The sequence below is a fragment of the Dinoponera quadriceps genome, unplaced genomic scaffold (assembly GCF_001313825.1).
Source record: "Dinoponera quadriceps isolate SergipeBrazil2010 unplaced genomic scaffold, ASM131382v1 scaffold115, whole genome shotgun sequence".
NCBI lineage: Eukaryota > Metazoa > Arthropoda > Insecta > Hymenoptera > Formicidae > Dinoponera > Dinoponera quadriceps.
This window is the reverse complement of record NW_014554511.1, coordinates 1,093,350-1,110,735: the sequence shown is the minus strand read 5'-3', so window position 1 is coordinate 1,110,735 and position 17,386 is coordinate 1,093,350. Positions and strand designations below refer to the sequence as shown.

Genomic DNA, 17,386 nt, shown 5'->3' with positions numbered 1-17,386 from the left:
GGGGGGGGGGGGGGGGGGAGGAAAGAGAGAGCGAGAAGTATTAAACCACGTCTCTCGGATATTTCGCAAGTTCTCGTCCTTCCACACGAGAAAAAAAGAAACAAACAAAACTCAGTTGGTGTAACTGAATTTCCCGCTGTTTACACCGGAAAAATATTTAGCATTTGTAAGGATAATCGTCGTGATGAAAGAAGTTACATAGTTGAGAGAACTATTTTTCTAATAGGTGTTACTATACTATGCATGTAAGATTATCACTGACTCGCTATGGTAAGGAAGAAGAAACGTTCTCCTGGTTATAATACGGCAACTATAGCGTATAGTTACAAGTATGTTTCTATCAATGCGAGTCTATTCGATCGCGGGGACTGAGATTCCTTTTGGTCGTGGCGCAGGCATAAATCAGAAGGTCCGGTACGCCATACAAAACGACACGGAGAACAGCACGGAGCTGTTCCACATCGACCCGGACGAGGGTGTGATCTTTCTCAAGCGGTCACTGGACCACGAGACCCGCGAGTCCCATCATTTCACGGTGATCGCGATGGATCGCGGCGTTCCCAGTCTGTCGAGCACGGCGCACGTCTGGGTGAGCGTGATCGACATGAACGACAACCCGCCGAAGTTTGAGCAGCCGTCGTACACCTGCTCGCTTTCGGAGCACGCCGAGCGCGGGCAGTTCGTCACGGTGGTATCGGCGAGCGATCCCGACTACGTCGACGAGAAGCTGACGTATACCATCGTAGGCGGTAATGAGCAGCAGACTTACAACATCGACCAGTCGACCGGCGTGATTTCGCTCATAAACATGCAAAACTTCGGTGAACAGAAGCTCAGCATGCTCAACGTATCCGTGACCGACGGCGTGTACACCAGCTTCAGCCGCGTAAAAATCGAAATCCTGCCGGCGAACCGGCACAATCCCAAGTTCCCGAACCCGGTGGTCGAGGTGACGGTCTTGGAGAATCAGCTACCGGGCAGGCTGGTCACCAGCGTCCTGGCCGTGGACGAGGACTTCGGGGAGTACGGCGCGGTGATGTACACGATAATGTCGGAAACGATGCGGGAGATGTTCGATATCAATAAATTGACCGGCGAGATCGTGACGCGCAAGAGGCTCGACCGGGAGCAGCAGAAGCGGCACGAGATACCGGTGATGGCGACGGACGGCGGCGGTAGATCCGGATTTGTGATGGTGCGGGTCAAGGTCGGCGACGAGAACGACAACGCGCCGGTCTTCCTCCTGCGCGAGTACAAAGCGACCATCCAGAGCAACCTGTCCGCGAACACGCCGTTTCTGAGGGTCAGGGCGCAAGACGCGGACGAGGACGAGGCCGCCAAGATCGTTTACTCCATCTACGAGCCGCAAACGTCGCCCACCAGGTCCCTCTTCGGTATCAATCCCGACACGGGGGCTCTCTTTCTACTGAAGAGCGCCGCGAGCGCCGGTAAGAGGCCGAAATATATTTCTCGCCCAGTTAACGCGGATGATGCAATGTTCCTATTGGCTTTCCTTTTTCTCAAGGTAGTGTCTTCGTATCTGTGATAAATTTCAAATCAATCTGACTTCAATCATTTCAGCTTCGGTACGACTTCACCTTTTTTTCTAATTCTACACATATGTGTATGACATGTTTCCGTTAATACGCTGTTAAGATGAGTTAATAATAACAATTAATAAATGAATTAATACGTCGTGTGAGATTTGAAAAGAAGAAGAGAAATTTACCGACCAACTACCTTAAGGATTCCTCGCCATTAATACCGTCGCAACTACTTACTCGTTATTATTTTGACGATATCTGTTGACATGATATATCCGGATAATACTGAGGGTACTCAAAACCTAGCGAAATACCCAGTCAGTATAGCGCAGGTTATACGGAGACAAACGCCGTCACGGAGGTATATTTGTTATTTCCAGAAAACCAATTATTCGAGCTGTTTATCCGTGCGGAGGACAAAGGCACGAGTACACATCACGCCGATGTGCCGCTCAGCATCTACATAATGGGTCCGCACGATATGGCGCCGCTGTTCGAACGGAAAGAAGACAAGTTCTTTATAAGCGAAGCCTCGGCTATCGGCACGCCGATCACGAAGCTGAAAACCGTCACTAACAGCACCGTGACGTATCGCATAATATCCGGCGACGAGGATAACCCGCTCTTCACGATCGATTCTCACGGCCAAATTACTCTCGCGAGGCCATTAGACCGGGAATTGAAGGACAGCCATTTAATTGGCGTCCTCGCCGAGACGGATTCCAGCCCGCCGCTCACAGCCCTCGCTAAGATCTCACTTCAGGTGTTGGACGAGAACGATCACGCGCCGAAATTCGAGAGCAACCCGTACGCGATCAGCTTGGCGGAGAACATCGAGGAGGGGACGTCGATATTGAAGGTGATCGCGCACGACAAGGACCTCGGCAGCAACGGCGAGGTTCGTTACTCCTTCGGCTCCGACATCGGGGAATTAGCGAACGTGTTCACGGTGGACGCTTACACCGGCTGGATATCAACGCTGGTGCAGCTCGACAAGGAGAAGCAGCCGGAGTATAAATTTCAGGTAAGCTGCGTTACAAGAGAGACATGAGATTTCGTTCGGACGAACGAATTCTTGCTTCCAGGTCGTCGCGACGGACAATGGGAACCCGAAGCACTTCGCGAGGACGTCGGTGCACGTGAAATTAAAGGACTACAACGACAACTCCCCCATGTTTATCGACGATCGTTACGAGGCGACGGTGAACGAGGACGCCTTGCCAGGCACAGTCGTGGTGAAGCTGGTCACCGTCGACAAGGACTCCGACGTCAACACGCCGATCGAGTTTTACATAACGTCCGGCGACCCCAGGTCGCAATTTCAGATCAGATCCACCGGCGAGGTGTACGTCGCGAAACCGTTGGACAGGGAGACGATCGATCGCTACGAGCTCGAGATCGTCGGTACCGATGGGAAATACGTCTTCGAGACGAGGGTGACGGTGCAGATATTGGATGTGAACGACAACCCGCCGTATTGCCTGCGATATCGCTACAGGGAGGTGCTGTCGGAGGGCTCGCATCCCGGCGCCTACGTTCTCACCGTGCTGGCCACCGACTACGACGACGAGCCGAACGCTAAGCTGCGCTTCTACCTGACCGGCGACAGCAACGACAAGTTCTCGCTGGACAAGGAGACGGGCGTGTTGAAGACCGTCGGGCAACTCGACCGGGAGAGCCAAGCCAGGTACTCGCTGACCGCGCACGTGCAGGACCGCGACAAGCCGATGTGGGAGTGCTCCTCGCAGCTGGAGATCCTCATCTCCGATCTGAACGACAACGCGCCGAGATTCACCATGCAGACTTACAGCAGCACCCTGCCCGAGGACGTGGAGGTCGGCACGTTGGTGACGAAGGTGCACGCGACGGACGACGATATCGGCATCAACCGGAAGATCCGTTACGAGTTCGTCGATTCCGCGGACGGGCATTTCTTCGTCGCCCCTGACAGCGGCATAGTCACCCTCGGCAAGCCGTTGGACAGGGAAACTAAGGCCATGTACAACGTGACCGTGCAGGCGTTGGATCAGGGCACTCCGCAGCTGATGGGCATCGCCTCGCTCATCGTCAACGTGCAGGACATCAACGACAATCCGCCCGAGTTCGCTTCCAAGGTCTACTTCGCGAAGGTGCCGGAGATCTACGCGGTCGGCACCGAGGTCGCCAGGGTCCTCGCCACCTCCAAGGACACGGGGGTGAACGCTGACATATACTACTCGATCGTCGGCGGTAACGAGCACAAGAAGTTCCAGATCGACGCGAAAACGGGCGTGGTTGCCATCGCGGAACAGCTGGACTACGAGCGAGCGCGTGACTACTTCCTCACCATCCAGGCGGTCGACGGCGGCATCCCGCCGTTGAGCAACCACGCCACCGTCAACATCACCGTCACCGACAGCAACGACAACGCGCCCATCTTCAGCGAGGTCTCCTACAGAGCCGCTGTGAGGGAGGATGCGAAGATCGGGGAGAAAGTTGTGCAGGTGTGTGCGCGCGCGTCTTAAAGATAGAAGTACTCTTCGGTACATCTTTCACTCTTGTCTTGCGAGTTCAACGTTTCGCTCACTGTCAAACGAAACGACGAAGTGAGGGATCACACCTTACGATCCTCGTCACCTCGTCTGCATTTCTCATCAGCCGAGTTCTATTCACAGGAGTTTACAGGAGTTGAGTTNTTGTTTTCTTCCCCCCCCCCCCCCTCTCCGCGTCGCTGCGACGACGAAGCAACGTAACGTTCGATCTCGTTTCACGCAGGTTTACGCGAACGATCTGGACAGCGAGGAGAACGGTAACGTGTCGTATTACATAGAACGGGGCGACAGGCAGAAGCAGTTCTCCATCGACAGCAAGACCGGGCAGATGAGCGTGGCGGCGCCGTTGGACCGAGAAGAGGTTGGTAGAGGTGGTTGGATCGCGCGAGAGTTCTACTTTCGACTTTCTCTCTTCAGATCGCGGGCTACGTGCTGGAGGTGCACGCGCGAGACAGCGGCATACCGGTGCTCTCGAGCTTCGTGATGGTGAACATCGAGGTGATGGACGCGAACGACAATCCGCCGTTGTTCTCCTTGCCGAATTACACGGCGGTCGTGCAGGAGGACAAGCCGCTCGGCCACACGGTGCTGGAATTCGTGGTGACCGACGCGGACACCGAGCCGAACGCCGAGCCTTACACCTTCGATTTTCGCTCCGGGAACGAGGGCGACGCCTTCCGGCTGGAGCAGGACGGCACGCTGCGCACGGCGACGAAATTTAATAACAGAGTGAAGGATAAGTACGTACTGCACGTCCGGGTGTTCGATAATGGCAGCCCGCCGTTGTGGTCGGACGCGTGGGTTGTAATCAAGGTGATCGAGGAGTCGCAGTACCCGCCGGTAATTACGCCCCTGGAAGTGGTCATCAATTCTTACATGGACGAGTACCCCGGCGGGATCATCGGGCAAGTTCACGCGACCGACCAAGACCAGTACGACACGCTCGTATTCGGCTTGGCGCCGTCCCTCGTTCCGAACAACGATCTCTTCCAAATACACGAGGTCGACGGCACTCTGGTGGCTCTGCCGAGGCTCGACGTCGGCGAGTACAGAGTGAACGTGAGCGTGACGGACGGCAAGTTCCATTCGTACTCGATCGTAAAGGTGAACGTCGACCTGGTGACGGAGAAGATGCTGGAGAACTCGGTGATCGTGCGATTCCGGGAGGTCAGCCCGGAAGACTTCATTCTGAGCCATCGCAAGGGCTTCGTCCGCACGGTTCGCAACGCGATGAACTGCAGGCTGAAAGACATCGTCATCATCAGCGTGCAGCCGTCGAGCGACGAGGCGAACCTGATAAAGTCGCGAGCCGTCCGGCAAGCGGTGCACAACGACCTCGACCTCCTCTTCGCCGTGAAGAAGCCCCCGGCGTCGGGCTTCCACGCCTCGGAGACCGTGCGCGAATCGCTGAACCAGCACTTGGAGGAGTTGGAGGAGTCGACGAAGCTGGTGGTGGAGGAGATCGTCCGGTTCAAGTGCAGCAAGGGCTACTGCTTCTACGGCGAGTGCCAGGACAGGATCGTCCTCGAGCCGAAGCTGATCACGCCCGTCGCCACGGACGTGATGAGCTTCGTGTCGCCGCGGCACAAGCACACGATCGAGTGCAGCTGCAAGGAGGGCTACGCCGGCACTCACTGCGAGGTGGTGGTGAACGAGTGCGCCCGGGAGCCCTGCCCGATGTTCAAGGTCTGCGTGCCGGACTCCTCCGTGCAGGGCTACTCCTGCCAGTGTCCGGAGGGATTCGCCGGTCAGATCTGCGACATCGACATGTCCAAGTGTCACGACAAGGCCTGCTACATACCGCGGAACCCGATATCCTTCAGCGGCAAGAGCTACGCCCGGTACAAGATCGACAAGGCGCTGATACGGCAGACGATCGAGGACCGGCTCAACCTGTCCCTGAGGATACGGACGGTCCAGCCCACCGGCAATCTGATGTACGCCGCCGGCAAGGTGGATTACAACATCCTGGAGATCGTGAACGGGGTGATGCAGTACAAATTCGACCTGGGCAGCGGCGAGGGCCTGGTCAGTGTGAGCAGCGTGTACGTGAGCGACGGCCAGTGGCACGAGGTCAAACTGGAGCGGGAGAGCAACAACGCGCGGCTGATCGTTGACGGGCACGTCGCGCACGGCTCGGCGCCCGGTATCAACGACATCCTGAATCTGCAGTCGGACGACCTCTACCTGGGCGCCGAGGTCAGGCAGCACCCGTCGATCATCGGCTTCGAGGATGTCCAGCGCGGCTTCGTCGGCTGCATGGACGACGTCAGGATCGCCCGGGTCTCCGTGCCGCTGCACATGAGCGGCGCCAGCAGCGTGGCGGTCCTCAAGCGCTTCGCGAACGTCGAGTTCAGTTGCGACACCGCGACCATCCTGGTGCCAGCCGGCATCTGCGGCTCGCAGCCCTGCCAGAACGGCGGCACCTGCAAAGACTCCGCCGAAGACGGTTACGAGTGCCAGTGTCACAGCAGGTTCGCCGGCCTGGCGTGCGAGATCGACACCGATCCTTGCGCCTCGTCGCCCTGCCTCTACGGCGGACGTTGCAAGGTCCTGCGGGAGAGCGGCGATTACTCGTGCGAGTGCGCCGGCCCGAGTCTCACCGGCAAACGCTGCGAGTTCGGCCGATACTGCAGCCCGAACCCGTGCATCCACGGCGGGGTCTGCGAGGAGGGCAACAACGGGCCGATCTGCAAGTGCCAGGGCTTCACCGGCGACCGCTGCCAGACCGACGTGAACGAGTGCGAGGCGAGCCCCTGCGCGAACGGCGGCACCTGCGTCAACGAGAACGGCACTTACCACTGCATCTGCCCGCCGAACATGACCGGCCTCAACTGCGGCAACCCCGCTTACTCCACCCCGATTGTATCCAGCCACTTCAACTTCACGTGGGAACTTATGATGTGGATCGGTGGCGTCTTACTGCTCAACGTCTTCGTCGTCCTCATATTCGTCGCTTTCCGGCAGTTTCGCCTCAAGCGGACCAGAGCGCGCGCCGACAATATCAACAACGAGACGCGCAAGCAGATCGTCCTGAACTCCGCGAGGCCGTCCGAACACGAGTTCAAGCGCAGCTCGAAGCTCAGCAATCTGGAAGTCATACAGGTATCATCATCGCGATCGATTTATGTCTCGAGATAGTTGGTCCGTAATCCCGATACTTTTCGAAAGGTGCTGGCTGGTACGAAGCAGCCCCGAATCTCTGTTGAATATTTATCAAACGATATTTGTAACGTGCAGCCTTGACATCAGCGAGAAAACATCACATGTACACGTAATGTTTGAAAACGATCTCGTCGTCTTTTTTATCATATTTTTCCAAGTCTCTTTCTATCGTCTTCTCCCCGTTTTCCCCTGAAGACCGTAAGTTTAGAATTCATCAGAATGAAAAAGTCGCGATATCGGAACAGGTGCTTCGCTTTCGTACCTCTGTGATGCATGGAAATAATACGCAAACTTCGATTATCTCAGCACTATATTGTCAAATTTCTCCTACATCGCATATGTTTCGATTAATGTGCTGTTGAAGTTTCAAAAGACTTCTGAGAAAACAGTCTTACGGACCAACCATCTTAATCGCCGTGCGCTATAGAAGCATGATTGCTCTCGAGAGCTACGCACTCGTCCGCGAAGGCATTTATCGCGACATCGGCTTGTGTTTCCTACTCTACTTCTACAAGGGAGGAGACATCGAGACGGACACTTCTCGTCACGGTTGACGCGAATCATGCTTTTTTCATCGTTCTTTACGGTACTCCGCATCGTGGTGCTGTTTTCTTTTTGTTTTGCGACCGATCGGCCGATCGGTGATACGTCCCCTCCACGCTCTCACGCGGCATCCTGTTTAAGGTTTTTCGTGTGATTCTTCTTTTACAGAGAGAACCTCCCCAATGTCCTCCCAGACCCGCTTCCTACACCCCAAGCTCGAACAACGAGCCGGCCGCGTACGGTAACTCGGCGGCGGCGGCTCTGAATAACTTGGACACTCTGCGCAGCTACGGCAGCGCGGGCGACGAGTTGGAGAACTTCCCGCCGGATTACCTGAGAAACCTAAACCGCAGTACTCCCGTACCACCTCCGTCCTTGACCCTCACTAACCCGGTCGGTGGGAATGCGACCGGCAGCGACACGGACAGCCTGCACAAGCCCACCTGGCAGGAGCAGATGCAGCTGGCTTCCTTCATAACCGATACCACCAAGATCAAGAACGGTGAGTGACGCACGGCGCAACAGTGACAAGTACATCCCTCCCTCCCGTCCGGTAGCTTCTTACTTTTGATTTTGCTTGCGGCATGCGTCGTATGAACACTTGGCGCGCTTCCCCGTTCATTCTCATCCGGGGGTTTCTTTCTCCCTCTCCGTCTCTCCCCTTGGTAAATTCTTCTTATTATCTCACTCCTCTCTATCTCTCAGTTTTCCATTGCGTGCTCGGGCGTGTGTAGTGAATTCTATTAACACCGGCGTATTCGTATTGTGTGCACTAACAGACCTGAAACGAGCGAGCCCAGTGGTACCGGAGCTGACCACTGGAGGACTTCTACTAAATTCCTCCCGACGGCTACCTCACGCGATTGGGTCTTCCTCCGTCGCCTCCGTCACATCCATCGAGGATGATCCTCGCATCGTTGGCGGTAAGTCGAAGAGACAGCCCGCAGGTATCGCGAGATTGACCAGGTCCAGCAAATCGCGTGCAGCCTCTTCTTCCTGTCAAGTACCGAGTTAACGAGACGAGTTCAATTTCACGAGACGTACACGGAGAAAAAAGACCGGTCAACCCCGGAAATTCTGTTTTTTTCCTCCGATCAAAACAATTTCGTTCATCGTCATGTCGATGTTCAATCGGTGTTTCTCTTCTCCGTGCACGGAGATTGTACGAAGAGACCGTGACCGTCGAGAAGATTCACGGAAGTTAATCGACAGCCAGAGTCTTGCAAACTGCGCGATTTCTCGGTCACCGCGGGGTCAACCAGCTTCTTCGCTTGTACTGTCTCCAATTGAGCGCCCCCCCCCCCCTCCCCCTCTTACCGTCGCCAGCTTCCTCTTTACTGCATCACTATACTGCATCGCATGTGGTGTGTGTGTCGAAGTACAGTCGTCGTCTGCAATGCTTTTAGGGTATCATTGGGACTGCTCAGATTGGGTCAGGCGAAGCCAGAACCCTTTGCCCAATATCACGGAAGTGCCTGGCAGCGAGGTCCCGGACTCGTCCAGCTTCCACAGCAATGAGAGCAACGAGTCTAATACTCATCAGTTACCATCAAGTAAGTTTACGTAGTGTGCGCATGTGCGTTAGTTCCTCGCCTCTTGCATGACCGACCGTAAACATTGATACGTTTGCAAATCCTATTATTAGCTATCAGACTCTTGGAACTCGTTTCGAACAGAGTCGTCGTTGTTTCGCGTTAACACTCATACCTGTGAAATGTCCGATGAATTACCAGCAGATTGTGAGAGATGTTAAAAATAGAGGAAGCATATACATATGGTTAACATTGTTTTTGTGTATTAACATCACGACAAGTACACGACAAATGAAGGGCGACTAATTAAAGCCGTCATTAACCATGGCCAGATCTCCCACGCATGGCGTGAAATGCAACCCGCAATAGTACGTGCTCTCGATGTCTTTCGTTAACACATGTCAATACACTGCTCGTTTACAGTACACGGTCCAATAGACCCGACTAGGGACATCGAGACTCTAAACGAGGATCAGGAGTCGGAGTATGTCGGCGATTCCGAATGCGGGACCGAGTTCTCCGAGCAGTATCATTGCGCGGAGACGCAGCGTCTCAACCCTCTCGACAGCGGCTGCGAGGGGGAGTACAAGTACAAGAGCTCCGAGAGCTACCTCCGGCACCCGAACTCGTACCTACCGCATTACAACATTCACACCGACACCGAGAACGAGACGAACCCGCTGAACGGCCGTCTCAGCACTTTAGAGTCCGACGAGGAGGAGGAGGATGACGATGTAGTGCCTTACGGTTTCCCGAGCACCCGCCGCCGCAACCGGTGCCACAAGGTGGACGAGGCGGACGAGATCGGCTCGGTCATCACCACGCTGGAGGAGAGGAATTCGCTGTTGGGCGGCGCGACCAGCAACAGCGATCTCTCCACGAATCTCTGCGAGATCGACGATTCCGAGTACGAGATCGCGGAGCAGAAGAGCAACGGCCGGCTGTGGCTGTCCGGGAACGGCATCACGCAGACCTCAGTGTGACGAATGACGATGGTGGTGCCGCAGAATAGACTGAAACGTGCGAGCGTGTTTCTCTGTGCTTCTACGATCGAGACGAGCGGATGTCTGTGAATATGCGATTTTGTACATAGGTGTTTACCGCCATAAGTAGGACAATCTGTACAGGCAGCTACGATGTTTTAAGGGTTGCGCGAGAGCTGCCCCAGCTGCGTACGTTGTGTATCGTCACGGGGATGCATCACGCCTCAAATCTCTCCTGCTACCATGGGTGTAGAGTTCAAGCGTACTTAATCCTGCGAGGGTCGCCCTGTCGTCACGTATCTTGCAGATCGTGATCAACGTACGCGTCAATGTCACGCCATATCGAGAAGGACCGTTCATTTCTCTCTCGTTTTTATTACGTAGGTTGCGTTCTTATATCATCCGAACTCGTTGTTTCGTTATAATAACGCGCCAAGTGCAATGCGCAGTCTCTATGGTTCGGTGGAAAGAAACGAAAGGTTTCTTTTACTTCCGCTACTAAGTTGCGTCTTCTCAGCCGCGAGGTATCGATACGCGAAAGCGCGCTCTCTCACTATTTTATATATATATATATATATATATATATATGTTCGATCGGGAAATATAAATTATAATTGTACGTTAAGCAATGGCGCCGTACGTATATATCGATATTTTGTCCTCAGTATAGTGTTTCATCTTGAGAGAACGCGATAACGATTCTTCTTCTTTACTCTACCAAGAGGATACGAGAGAGAGAGAGAGAGAGAGAGAGAGAGGGGCTCACTAGAGAAAAATAGATGGTGGAAACCGCGAACGTGTACATGCATAAGAAATTATCTCGATTTAAGGAGAGAGGGATTTATTACTCGAGAACGATAAAAGTTAATCACGACCGCATCGTCAGACCAATGACTATTGTTTAATGATCCTATCGTTTAAACTTAACGTGTTAATCTGCAACTATAATTCCAGTGCGAAAAGATACACATAGGGTACATTTGCGTATTTTTACTATTTGCTAACCGACTTTATTTTGGTTACGTATAAAAAGAGAGAAAAAAAAATGAACCGACGGACTACTTAATTATAATGCATATAACGCGTAAGGAAAAGTAGTAGGGACTTAGTACGTAAGTAAATGGACTCTAGTGAAAGGGAGCGAAGAGCTGCCCGCGTTTTTAACTGACGCGCGGCCGAATACGCGCGTGGCTACGCGCATACGCGCGCATCTATTACAGTGAGGCACAGGTTAATAGTTTAAAAAGATATGAAATATTTTTACTGTGATGATAATAATGTTTATACGATGATCAAATAACTATGACTTGTATCATATAACAATTGCAATGTTAATTATCCGACGTTTTATAACAGAAATTTAAAGAAAAGAAAAAAAAGATGAAGAGAAATGGAAGGGGCGCGACGTCCTCCTCTCCGCGTATACGTAAGCTAAGTCAACGTTCTGTTTATTTAACCTTTTTTTTTTCTTCTTTTCCTTTGTCTTTTATCCTCTCAGCATTCGTCTCAGTCACCATCAGGTACGACCGATAAATTTGTATACATGGTGCTACTTATATACATCGCGCTTTATCATCCATCTACTCTCTTTAATAAGACTGCTCAGCGGCGCGAGAGGTATATTTCGCTATTCATCGTCGCTCCTTCTCACCATCCGCCACTCGCATCTCATGTGTATCATTCTCTCACATAGAAACATGCCCATATAATATAATGAGATACTTTTTAAACTGCCAATTAATTCTTAATGCCATATTGAAAGCAATGCATTCTTTTCTTCGATTAATCTTTACAAGCCGAGGATCAAGGAACAATCTATTACACGCCTAAGGCCTTTTTTACTCTCATTGTCACTTCCACTTTAGCGTACGTTCGTTATAACGGATATATAGCGGCAGCTTACCTGGGGTGAGGTATACACGTTCTTCCCCCCCCCCCCTTTATACATATACATACGTAGACAATTTCGTTGACAGATTGAATTTTATGTTCCTGTTCCGTGAAGGACGCCAGCTATCCTGTTCCGTAGGATGCGAATCGCACTAATGATAAACGCTAAACAGGGTGATTTTTTACGTTGACCAAGAGCAAAAGCCATCGTCTCTCGTCCTTATAAGTTAAAATCAGCTGTGCTGCTTACTTTCTGAAATTTTTTACATCGCGCCGGTGCGGATATATGACGGCACGTTGGCGATTCATTCTATATTAGAATGGCGTTAAAAGGAAAAGTTCGACGACAGTTCGGTCTTTACCGGTCGTTGTGTCGAATTCGGCGCATCGATGAACGGATATAAAGTTTCAGTCAGTAACGAAAGCACGGATAAATCTTAACGTATTTAATTTTATTTAAAAACAGAAAAAAAGCAAAAACACGACGAAGCGCATTGGTCAAAGACTGTAAAGTAGGTTGGATGTGACAGCGGACTTTTTTATAAATAGCGTACGAATCATTTAGTGACCTTACGAAAATCGCAAGGACTCATCTCTTAGGATTTCCTACCGGTGAATTAGCTTAAAAGCGATAACTATTAATTTTTGATAGTTGCGTAATTACAGGCAATCGGAATTGATCGAAAGCATGTATAAGATGATTTCTGGAGACGATTAATTTCACAGTATCTCCTAAATTATCGCTTTTAGGCCTACTTACGTAGGCGAGTTGAAAGTGACGAAAAGAAAAAAAGAAAATTAGGACAGGAAGAAAGTGAGGAATAAATAATTTTATGAAATTATTTATTGTTTACCAGTTGCGGTTACACAATTTGAGGAAACTACGATTTTTTTTTTTTTTCGTTAACAGACAGATCGTGGAAAAAAAATAACGGGAAACGTGGGTACAACTTCTAAATTCGTCATAACATCTAGCCCTGCTGATAGAATACATATCGATATCATGAGAACTTTTTCAGAAAGAAAATGAGGAACTTGACTTGTTATTATTGTAAGGCTATAATTAATTTGTACAAGATCAACTTATTGTAATAAAGAAACCAATCTTGCCTACGATAAGTTATACCTATTTATTAACTAATCTATTGATCTTATTATTACATATACATATACAACAAAATGGACTTGTCGGTATATTTAATACGAATTCCTAATACATCCAATCCTCATCAATGATATCGCGTTAAAAAGAATATCGCTACAATCCCTCTCCTTCAATATTAACATCAGTTATTAATATTTTTGCAATGCCAACGTAAGTAACTCATTCATTGGTGTCAACAATATGCGAGGATCCTCGATCAGGCCAGCTCCAACCATGGCGCCGTTAAATAGCTACGATAATAAATAATTATTCACTTGAATATTACGATAAATCGGTAGTTGGAAAACGCGCGATTTCAAAACGATCTCGCCGGCGCCTACGTACCTGCTGTATCAGGCGTTCAGCTAATTCGCCGTCCGTGGTCGTCAGCTTGCATAGCTTTTTGATGAGCGGATGGTTCGGGTTGATTTCAAAACGTGGCTGAAGGATGGAGTAACGCATCTCCTCGTTCATTTGATGACTCTGCGTGCGAATGAAATGCCTCGCGCTCGCCATGTCCTGCACAGTCACGACACACGGATGCGATTCCAAGCGATTCGTCATCTTAACGTCGTACGCCTTCTTATTAAGGATTTTCTTCATATAGCTCACGAGACTATCCAGTTCGTCCTTGTTGCTTATGAGACCTGCGTTGGCAAAAGGTTAGTAAAAACGTAATCAAGTTCTCAAGTAATCTGTGAACGTTATTTCATTTGTTTCTCACCAAAATTCTCCGGCTTATTCGCCTCCGCATCGTCGCGCATTTCTTTCTCCACGGACGTCAAGAAGTTAGATTTATATTGTTTCAGGTGCATCAACACTAATTCGTCATACGGCTCGTAGCAGAACAACACCTCGATATTTCGCTTCTTCAAAGATTCGTAATACGGCGATTGCTCGGCCAAAGCTCGGCTGCAAGATGAACGGCGAATTTGGTTGATTGTCGATCAATATTGAAGGCGAATAGCGCGTTTGCGTATCACACTTTACCTCGGCGCTGACAAATAATATATATCCTTCTGATTTGCCGCCAGACGAGTGCAATATTGCGGCAGACTGATCAGCTCACCTGGCGCGGCGGCGGACGATTCGAAGCGCAGAAGTTTGCCAATATCTTCCTGTGACACGAGAGATTGACAAGTCATATATGCGATAAATCACTGATACTCGTGCGAGATGCAATTATTAATCGTTACCCTCTCGGACTGATCGGTACTGGTGATAATTCCTTCCTTCAAGAACAAGCCGTAGGATTTGTAAAACTCATTATACTCCTCAGGCTGCTTCGCAGATCGCTCGTGCAGGAATTTTAATATACGCGCTGTCAGTACGCTTCGTAGTTTCCTATAAAAGAAACACTTATCCGCTGATCTTTACATTTATCTTTACATCTTTATGTATTTTGTATAATAATAAAGCAAGACAACGAGAACATCGAGTAGGATATCGGTTCTCACCCAATCAATGTGCTATTTTGCAGCAGCTCACGGCTTAAATTCAACGGTATGTCCTCTGAATCAACCACTCCTTTTATGAAACGCAACCACTTCGGTAAGATATTCTCCGCCTTACTCTTGATCAGAATTTTCCGGCTGTAAAGTGACACCCCGCTCGCAGTGTCCCTCGCCAAGTCGAATAGCCCAGGTTTCTCCTCTGGGAAGTATAACAGAGCCTTGATGCTCAATGGCACGTCCGTCGAATAATGCAGTATAAATCGTGGTGCATCGATGCAATTCCCTATGAATCGATAGAACTCGGCGTGTTGCAACAGCGTGATATCTTTCGGATCGGACATCCATAGCGGCTGTGAAGGAGAGCATTTATTTCAAAGGTTAGGAATATAGCAGAGGATGAAACAACAGTTGTTATGTTTTCTCGCGATACCTGAATCGTATTAGCTCTCTTGCCATTTATGAATATGGGACTGCCGACGAAATTGCTATACTTATTGATGACACCTGCGAATTAACCACATTTAACAATTGTTAAACGAAAATGTAAGACATAAATATATATTACACACACACAACACACACACACACACACACACACACACACACACACACACACACAGTGTTTGATATTAAACATCGATTAAAGTGACATTCCCGATAACACGTCGAATTCGTTTTAAAGTCCTCTACGATATTGTAGAGAAAAATTACGTGGTGACACTAAAAAGACTCAACGTAACCTCGATTTGACGAAAATAGGTCGCTCTCCGGGCTTAAACTTGACGCTCGTTTCTACAACCCGTCTGAGCGTTCGAAACACAATCTTTTTTTTTTTTTAAGTGATGGAAGCATCTCGGAAAAAATCGTGCGGACCGCGTTACGCTGAATATCCTATATATATATTTGCTTGCTAATACACTTACGACTGATTGTATTCTCGTCGCTAAACTCTCGGCAATCCGGCTTCAAATATATAACAATTTTTGTGCCTGGTTGTACACCATCAGCATTTGATATCTCGAATGTGCCCGATCTACAGATAGATAAATAGATAAATCGTGCTCAGGTGACGTTTTAAATATTGAATAATTATACTTTTATTACATACCCATCGGAAATCCAACAGAGACCTTCGGCATCTTTCGCAAATGACTTTGTGAATACCTCCACTTTGTCAGCAACCATGAAAGCGCTATAAAATCCAACACCGAACTGACCAATAATTTTAGAAGTGTCATTTAAATTTTGACCTTCCTTCAATTTTTCTAAAAATGCCTGTGAAATAAATACATCGTCATGACTTCTTTCTTTTATAATCTATTTCGTATTTTATAAAATATACAAATTTATCGATATTTGCCTTAGAACCAGACCGAGCTATAGTCCCCAAGTTGGATATTAATTCATCCCTGGTCATACCCACACCGGTATCCTGAATTGTAAGAATACGGCTTTGTTTGTCAGTGCCAATATGTATCTCTAAGCTTCTGTCACCGGCAGTTTGCGCAGCTACATTGTCGCTTAACCTCAAATATCTTAGTTTTTCCAAAGCATCGCTAGCATTTGAGACGAGCTCTCTCACAAATACCTAATACAAAAAAATTAATCAAGTATATACTAAAGCATATTCTAGACATTTTCAAGAAATAGGTATTATATTACCTCTTTATCCGAATATAAAGATTTAGCCACAATTTGCAGTAACATTTGTGTCTCTGATTGAAACTCATGCTTGGCACTTTCACCTGTAACGTCAACGCACAAGTACATCCAGTTGTTATTATATTATAAAACCAAGAAATAGATATGACTTTTAAAAATATATATAAATTACCTGTTGTTTTCTCTGTATCTTTTATGATATTGTGATATTCTGTAGTTTGAACCTCTGGTTGCGAGGACCAATATTTCACATGATTGCAAGTAGCAACTGTAAAGTTAAAAATAATCTAAATATATACTTTGATGTATAATTAATTACATTTAGCTGCGTTTATATGCAATAAATATGTAATATTTATATCATTATAAAAGAAATACATAAAACAACGTGTACGTATAACCTTAACATACGACAAATGAAAATGTGATAAGCATTTCCATATGATACAGCGAAAGAGATTAACAAACCTGGTAGCCGTAGACATTGCGGCTGGAATAATTTCTTTTCTAAGTTATTATTGAATGATTTCGGTAGATATCTCCCTAATTTAACAGCGTATCTAAGTCTGAAGGCAGCAGCCATTTTTCCACCATTTACTACCAGTATTAACCCAGCGACAGACGATGCTTGTTTTCATGCTGGATTGTTTGCTGGATAGAAGTACTGCGTTTTGATTGGTATATTGCCATCCATTTTTGGAAATACACCAATCAGAACGCAGTATTTCCATCTAGCAATCCAGCACGAAAACCAGCGTCGTGTTCCGGTGACTTCATAGTGACGATCCACAACCGAGATTTTAAACCTTAAGAAATTGACCAATCACAGTCGTTTCACAGTCGAGTGTGAAGAGAATAATTAATTAATAAATGATTGGTGACTTTTTTAAGGCTTAAGGCTTAAAATATTTAATGTAGACCGACACTTGAGGCTTAGA

General features: G+C 48.8%; 2 protein-coding genes across 2 annotated transcripts in view; one reads left to right on the top strand and one right to left on the bottom strand.

The window, feature by feature from the left end:
* The window catches only part of LOC106751657 (fat-like cadherin-related tumor suppressor homolog), a 245,961-nt gene extending 233,048 nt beyond the window's left edge, over positions 1-12,913 (top strand). Inside the window, exons 13-21 of the mRNA XM_014632622.1 lie at positions 396-1,448; positions 1,925-2,568; positions 2,630-4,027; positions 4,299-4,436; positions 4,493-7,180; positions 7,952-8,285; positions 8,563-8,706; positions 9,190-9,336; positions 9,739-12,913. Coding sequence (XP_014488108.1) covers positions 396-1,448; positions 1,925-2,568; positions 2,630-4,027; positions 4,299-4,436; positions 4,493-7,180; positions 7,952-8,285; positions 8,563-8,706; positions 9,190-9,336; positions 9,739-10,298 — 7,106 coding nt within the window. The 3' untranslated portion in view covers positions 10,299-12,913. The remainder of the gene's footprint in view (positions 1-395; positions 1,449-1,924; positions 2,569-2,629; positions 4,028-4,298; positions 4,437-4,492; positions 7,181-7,951; positions 8,286-8,562; positions 8,707-9,189; positions 9,337-9,738) is intronic.
* A 101-nt stretch (positions 12,914-13,014) lies between these two features.
* Positions 13,015-17,110, bottom strand: LOC106751659 (heat shock protein 75 kDa, mitochondrial). Its single transcript, XM_014632630.1, has 13 exons — positions 16,917-17,110; positions 16,621-16,716; positions 16,449-16,531; positions 16,147-16,374; positions 15,895-16,061; positions 15,710-15,819; positions 15,217-15,290; positions 14,790-15,136; positions 14,529-14,676; positions 14,323-14,450; positions 14,057-14,244; positions 13,678-13,979; positions 13,015-13,583 (listed from the first exon to the last, which is right to left on the bottom strand). Exons 1-13 carry the CDS (start codon positions 17,029-17,031, stop codon positions 13,482-13,484), a joined length of 2,088 nt encoding a protein of 695 aa, XP_014488116.1. The 5' UTR covers positions 17,032-17,110; the 3' UTR covers positions 13,015-13,481.
* Between the last annotated feature and the right edge of the window lie 276 nt (positions 17,111-17,386).